At 38.3% G+C, this 7,714-nt stretch overlaps 1 protein-coding gene across 1 annotated transcript; it reads left to right on the top strand.

Moving 5' to 3' along the window:
* The first annotated feature begins 4,564 nt into the window (after positions 1-4,564).
* LOC120222984 (eukaryotic translation initiation factor 5A-1-like) lies at positions 4,565-6,065 on the top strand. Its single transcript, XM_039221035.1, has 2 exons — positions 4,565-4,639; positions 4,973-6,065. Exons 1-2 carry the CDS (start codon positions 4,565-4,567, stop codon positions 5,411-5,413), a joined length of 516 nt encoding a protein of 171 aa, XP_039076966.1. The 3' UTR covers positions 5,414-6,065.
* Positions 6,066-7,714: the final 1,649 nt, after the last annotated feature.

Raw genomic sequence — 7,714 nt, 5'->3', positions numbered from 1 at the left:
AAATAAAGGAAGAAAGAATAAATAAAAACAGCTTTCACAAGACAAGTACCATGTGATTTCACAAACAAGCAAAGGGTAAAAATAGAGAAAGAGAGAGAGAGAGAAATGAACCAAGAAACAGACTCTTAACTACAGAGAACAAACTGATAGTTACCAGAAGGCAGGTACTGTAGTTTTAAAATTTTGTCAAATATAACCACTTCTTCTTAGATTCTGCTTTGCTATCAGACTCAGAAAAGTCTCCCCTTCTACAGCATAAAGTCATTATTCTCCATCATCAGTGTTTTTTGAATTGTGGTCTCTGGACAATCTCAGCAGAATCACCTGAGTTTGCTAACTTAACCGTGCAATCCTGGTCTTCTACCGCAGACGTATAAGGTTTCTTTTCAAAGATTTATCCTTTTCCGCATTAGTTGAAATATTTTTCTAATACTTCATTAAGACTACTAATTACTTTTAAAAATTATAAAGGGATGTTGTTTGGAAAAGTTCTAGAAAACAGGAGTATATTTAAAACAATGTGGAACTTCTCTTCCAGTCTGTTCTTAGGGGATATTAACAAGTTTGCTTTGAATGTTCCAGGACATGTTGTCTGTCCCAGCGAAATTCTGATTATGTCTTATAATTGAGACTATCTGATCTTGCAGATCAGTACTTTGTAAACTTACATAAATTAGTTTTTACTTGGACAGAAAAATCTAACAAAAATTGAAATATGGATTCTTTAATATAGTGTAAGTTTTCCTCTAGAAATAATATGATGTTCTAAAGCTAATAATAAAGTTATTTAGATATATTGCATGATATTTATGTAGGTTGCTTTATTTTATTTAAAAATAATATTTTTACAAAGAAAATACTGCAGATTATTCATTATAACATGAACTGAATCTTAGTAGTAAAGTTTACCATATTTTATTTTCTGTCATGCCAAGTTCTTTGCAAATCGTTGTAGGATATAAATTGCTTTTTAAAATTCTGGTATTGTGTAGTTTGATGCTGTCGACAAAATTTTCAAAAGACATTGGATATCCTCAGAAGTGGTGGCTTTATGTCAAGTGCAAAATACATGTTAATCTTGGATGACATTTTGTCTTTTTTTTTTTTCTAATTGGGTATTTTCTTTTATTTATTTTTAATAGTTTATTGTCAAGTTGGTTTCCATATAACACCCAGTGCTCATCCCCACAAGTGACCTCCTCCGTGCCCATCACCCCCCTTCCCCTCTCTCCCACCCCCATCAGCCCTCAGTTTGTTCTCAGCATTCAAGAGTCTCTCATGGTTATGTTTGCACATATAGAAGGATTAGGAAGAACTTAATGGAGGACCATGGGGGAGAAGAAGTGGAAAAATAGTTGGGGAGAGGGAGGCAAACCATGAGACAGTTTGTCTTTTATCATGGCTTTCCATATATTATTGAAGTTGATTTTGAAGATGAGCAGCTGTCTTATGTTATTTTTTGGCTAGGAAGAAATTTACAGTCATTAAGTACGGGGCAGTAATTTTTTTGTTAAAATTTAATGTAGGCTTTTGTTTAACATATTTAGTACTATTGCAATTATAGTATTGGATTCTGTGATATTTATTTTCCAGTTATGTATTATCCACTAATTGAAATAATTTCTTCATTTTTAAAAATGTAATATCTTGGACCTAACCTCTGCATATGTTAGAATACATGTTTTAATTCAGGGCCTTCTGGCTAGTCACTGAGACTGTGGAATTTATAGAAAAGAGCCCATGATTATTGTCCTATACCAAATATTTATCTACAGATCTTTCTCTTCTTACCATCAGGTTACATCCTCATAAATCCATTATAAATTGAAAATATCAAGTCGAAAATGCATGTATTATGCCTAATCTACTGAATGTCATAGCTTAGCCTAGCTTACCTTAAATGTACTCAAAACACTTAATACCAGCCTACAGTTGGGTAAAGTCGTCTAACACAAAACTTATTCTATAATAAAGTGTTGAATATCTCACATAATTTATTGACTACTATGCTGAAGATAAAAACTGGAATGGTGGGGCAAGTACTCACCCTTGTGATCTCTGCTGACTGGGAACCATGGCTCCCTACCCCTGCCCAGCATCACAGAAGATCATCATCAGGACACATTGCTAGCCCTGGGAAAGATCCCAATTCAAGACTCCACATGTGGTTTCTACTGAATGCGTACTACTTTTGCACCCTTCTAAAGTTAAAAAATTGTAAGTTGGGCAATCTTAAGTTGGGGATCATCTGTAGTTACAAGTCTACTTGTGTGACCTCGAGTTCATTCTTTAGATTTTCCTCCTCTCTAGGTAGTAATCAATCACATGCAGTCCCAGGGGTTTAGATTCAGCTTTACACCAATGACTCCCAAATTTCCCAGACAATTAAGGACTGAGTAATCAATGCTCCATTCCACTCTTCCCCCTCCCTGGGTAAAATACCCAGTGAGAGCCCTTCGTGAGAGTATTGCTGAAGAGGCAGAAACTTTCCTTTGGAGTTGCTAAGTCAAAAGTAAACGAAAAGCTTCTGGGGATTTCCCCCGTCCTCTTGTGGGGAGAACTGACTGAGAACGAAACCAGCACAGGGAAAATCACTGCGGACAGGTGGATAAAGATGGATTTTCGATTAATTCATTTGAGCACATAAGCCCAAACAAGCTTACTCCTGGCCTTTTCAGTAACCTTTTTATTCATACAACCCCAAATTTACCTTTATTTGCTTAAGCCTCTTTTAATTGGTTCTCAGTTCTTTGCAAATAAATCAATGACACAGAAAATACTTAAATAATAGTAACAAATGGTAAAAACCCACAGTTTTAAAATTTCTAATATTTCAGTAGTAAAACATGCAAAGAAAAATTTTATAAATGTAATTCTCTTTGAGAAATATAATTATGAGTGCTTTTATTTAGTGCCTTGTTTCTTCTTCAAATTTTCTACAAGTGTCTATTATATTTATAATTGGAAAAATGTAAATCTACTTTTACAAAAACTAGGCTTACCGTTTTTATGGATAGTGTTATTTCCTCATTATTATTACTGACTAATATTCTCTGCTTAAATATGGATTTGCTTGAGAATTTAATTGAATAGATTTATTTTTATTGGATTCATGATTTGAGTTCATTTTAAAAGAATGTAACCTTGGTGAATAGCTTTATCTCAATTCATAAAGATTTTTGTTTCCTATTTTAACTGTGTACTTTGAAAATATACAATTCTTACCTCTAAATTTCTAATTTTCTCCTCCTTTAGTTGCCTATAGATTTTCTTTCACTGTTTGTTTAGGGACGTTCTAGTGCATATGTTTTGTATTTCTCTTTGCCTTTTAGAATACGACACGAAATGTACTATCTTTTAACTGTAGCTTTAAGTGCATTGAAAGCAATATCTTGTGAATATCCACATGAATACTTGTGATGGAAGTGGACAGTAATTGCGATTTTAAGTGCTCCTACTACTGTCTGTGAAAAAAAAAAAAAGGTTTTCAAGCCTTTGTGTTTTGAAAAGATTGCAGAAGACCCAAGCATGATATGAGCTGGCTCTTTTTTAGCTGATAGCTACAACTTACTTAAAATTATCATATTAAAATGTAATCTAATATTGAATAAATTTTTATATCTAAATAGATGGAGACTGTATGATTCCTTGTAAATGAGTTTTGTACACTATATAGGTATTGGAAATTTCAGTAAGTATTTAGTTAATACATAAATGTCCATGAACCATTAATAAACATGAGACATTTTGATGTTAAAATACCATGCAACAACAGAATTGTTTTCCTTTCTAATATTGGGAAAGGAGTTATATTTAGCTTGCGAGTTATATTTTTCTCCCAAACACCAGAGTGGCCTACCACACTTACAAAAGGAACTATCTCTGGGTATTCTCAGGCAGCTGCTCAGGAATATTTGGCCAAGGTGGAATCAGAACAGAATAGCATCTGTGGAGAATTTGCCAATCTACATATCTATGTTAGGGTTGCAGGAATGCAGCTGAAAAGGTTTCCAGAGTAAAGTCAGCTTGGATCAATTATAGAAGCAACTGAGATTCCTCTGAAATTTGTACAGAAGCTCTTATAAAAGGAAATAATTAGCCTGACATGAACCAGTTTGGGAACAGAACAGGGTTAGTGGGTGGTTAGGGAAAAAAAAAAAGATAAAAATAGCAGAAGCAAGTCTGGACCAGATCTGGGACAGAATGATTTGGTTGAGGGCTCTTAGTTAAGAGTTTCACTATGTCTTATAGTGGGCTGATCATTCACACTAGAACCATATACTAATCTTAACTGCTTTGATGTTATTTATTATCATCGTCATGCTTAAAACTACATAGTTTGTTCTATAACATTTGTACAATTCTTCTCAACTCCCCCACCCCCACCAGTTAACAGAGCGTCAGAGATTGCCACCTGAACCGAAAGAACTTAAATTCCATTTAGTTTAGTAGAACTGATATTTAAGAGCCTAGTAAATGTCAGGCACAGTACTCAGTGAAGAAGGTGAATAAGATCACGTCTCACCTAGAGACACCCAACAGCATAATGCAGTAAACGAAGAAGATGAAAATGAGCACTACAAGGTCGCTTTATCCGGACTTCAGTGAGACTGGGGGACATGTGAGGCTTGCTCAGGAGGTGATGTAGAGCTGAACATTGAAAACAAGTATGAGTGTGCTACGCAAATGGTAGAAATGGACACGGTTCAGATTCCAGCAGGGTGACAGGTAGAGGTATATTTTAGAATCAGAGAATGGGATTAGTAAAGGCATGTCATTAGAACAGAACAGATTAGCAGCAGGGCTTCTGTGACTCTGTTTCGTAATTATTAAAGATGAGGAGCATTTATTTATCTTGATTCAAACTCTAATAATTGCTTATGTTAAAAGTGTTGCGGGGCGCCTGGATGGCTTAGTCGGTTAAGCGTCCGACTTTCGCTTAAGTCATGATCTCGTGGTTTGTGGGTTCGAGACGGGAGACGCAGGGGCCTCCGCCACCTTCCCGATGCAGTGCTCAGCGTTACGTAAGAACGGCTTTGTGGTGCTCAAGGGCTGGCCCTGCAAGATCGTGGAGATGTCTACCTCCAAGACCGGCAAGCACGGCCACGCCAAGGTCCACCTGGTTGGTATTGACATCTTCACTGGCAAGAAATACGAGGACATCTGCCCGTCAACTCATAACATGGACGTCCCCAACATCAAGAGGAATGACTTCCAGCTGATCGGCATCCAGGATGGGTATCTATCGCTGCTCCAGGACAGCAGGGAGGTGCGAGAGGACCTTCGTCTGCCCGAGGGTGACCTCGGCAAGGAGATCGAGCAGAAGTATGACTGTGGAGAAGAGATCCTGATCACGGTGCTGTCTGCCATGACAGAGGAGGCAGCTGTCGCAATCAAGGCCATGGCAAAATAACTTCTTCCAGGGTGGCGGCGGCGGCAGCAGTGATCCTCGAGCCTGCAGAGGCCCCCTCCCCCAGCCTGGCCCAGCTCCGGCCCGGCCCCTGGCTGGACTCTTCCTACACGATTTATTTGACGTTTTATTTTGGTTTCCCCCACACCCCCTCAATCTGTCGGGGAGCCCCTGCCCTTCCTCCTGCTCCCTGGGCCAGGAGTGAGTGGCCCATGGCCTTGGCGAAGCTGTCCTTCTCTTCTCCCCTCTCACTACAGCCCTGGTCAGGGAGAAGGGGGCGGGTGCTGCTTGTGCTTTAGTGGGTTTTGTTTTGTTTTTGTTTTTGTTTTTTAATTCAACCTGGAATCAGAAAGCAGTGGGTTCTGACAAATGGTCCTTCCCCACCTGTCCCTGCTCCGGCCCCTCATCCCCATGGCCCTTTACCCCAAGCACTGCCCCACAGACTGGGGACCAGCCCCCTCCCCTGCCTAGGTCTCTCCCCAAATCCCTTTAGCTGGGGAGGGAAGAGGAGGAAAGGGGAGGGGACCTGCCCCCTCCTCAGGCACCTGGGGGGGCCCTGCCCCCACGGGCTTCACCCTTTCCTGTGGGCTCTCTCCCCGACACATTTGTTAAAATCAAACCTGAATAAAACTACAAGTTTAATATGAAAAAAAAATTTTTTTTAATGTTTTATTTATTTCTGAGAGAGAGAGAGAGAGAGAGACAGCGTGAACAGGGGAGGGTCAGAGAGAGAGGGAGATACAGACTCTGAAATAGGCTCCAGGCTCTGAGCTGGCTGTCAGCACAGAGCCCGACGTGGGGCTCGAACCCACGAACCGCGAGATCATGACCTGAACTGAAGTTGGATGCTTAAACGATTGAGCTACCCAAGCGCCCCAAAGTTTTGCTCTCTTTGCAAATACACGTATTTCTTACATATTGGAAACCTGGGTTCAATATAATGTTAATGATTTATAATCACTGGTCATAAAATCACCTGAAGTTGGAGATTTCTGATTAATGTTTTTCTTATTTTCTTGAAGCATCAGCTATTTTTGTAATTTTGTATCTTTTTAAGTTGTGCTTCATATATCTTAGCCCATTTTGCTGTAATGTCTAAAGGTCTTTGTAAATCAAAGTGTATATATGTTTTAAAATCTTGTCTTTGGGGGCACCTGGGTGGTTCAGTCGGCAAAGCATCCAGCTTTGACCCAGGTCATAATCTCAGCATTGGTGAGTTCCAGACCTGCATCAGGGTGTCTGCTGTCAGCAGAGAGCCTGCTTCGGATCCTCTATCCCTCTCTCTCTCTCTCTCTGCCCATTCCCTGTTCACATGCTTTCTCTTTCTCTCTCTTTGTCTCAAAAATAATAAATAAAAAATTTTAAATCTTTTTTTAAATAAAACTGTTGGTTAAAATTTCACAACAGACACATTTGCAGAGTGCTAGGAGCCTAACAGATAAACCAATTGCCCAATAATTATAAGCATTTATCTGTTTGAAATATAATTTTGTACCTTCAAAAATGTGGAAATATACTCTTGATACATATAATGTATTATCAAAAGCAAGTAGACCTGACTTATTACAATAGAGAGGGAGATACAGCAAAAAGAGTTGGAGTAAAAGTCTATAACCTGGGCATTTTTGTAATGCTAGTGAGCCAGAAATGTCCAGAAAATATTACATACTTCTGAGTTTTCCCAAAGTAACAAATCTTGCAATCCCAGTTTGTCTTTTGCTCGGCTCTGTTTGTTTCCTTTTCTTTGTTCTCATTTTATAGCCAGCACACAGGAGACAGAACCTTAGCTGTTTCAGAATTTCACAGATTTCTGTGGATCTCTTTTCAGATAAAAATAATTTTCTCTGAGAAACACTGTGGAAAAAGAAATCCTCTATGGCACTTACAAATTAGAATCCACCAGAATGTTGGCTACTGCTTTTTGTTCAACCATTTCTCTTAAGGCCTCAAGTTCTATTTGCTGAAATACTATAACTTAATTATTTTGATACTACAAAAATCTCCATTGATTAGCATTTGGTCTGTGATTCTTGTGACTCTTTGAAAATGTATTGAACTTAATTACAAATAGATAAATAAATTCTCTTTGTAATGTGTTGGCATCAGGACTTGCTGTCTTCAGCAATGAAGAGTTACAGTAATAGATTCCACAATAGTGCCTAGATTTTTTATTCTCTTGTTCTTCCTATCTGAAAATAGACAGAAAAAATTAATTTATATCGTTTTATAGTTTCCCATCTTTAAGGTTAAATTTGGTCTCTTCCTAAGCCACTTACCATAACTCCATTTCTTTTTTTTTTTTTT

Source organism: Hyaena hyaena, unplaced genomic scaffold, assembly GCF_003009895.1.
Source record: "Hyaena hyaena isolate Hyena2069 unplaced genomic scaffold, ASM300989v1 scaffold_933, whole genome shotgun sequence".
NCBI lineage: Eukaryota > Metazoa > Chordata > Mammalia > Carnivora > Hyaenidae > Hyaena > Hyaena hyaena.
The sequence above is the reverse complement of the archived record's forward strand: the minus strand, read 5'-3'. Positions and strand labels throughout refer to the sequence as shown.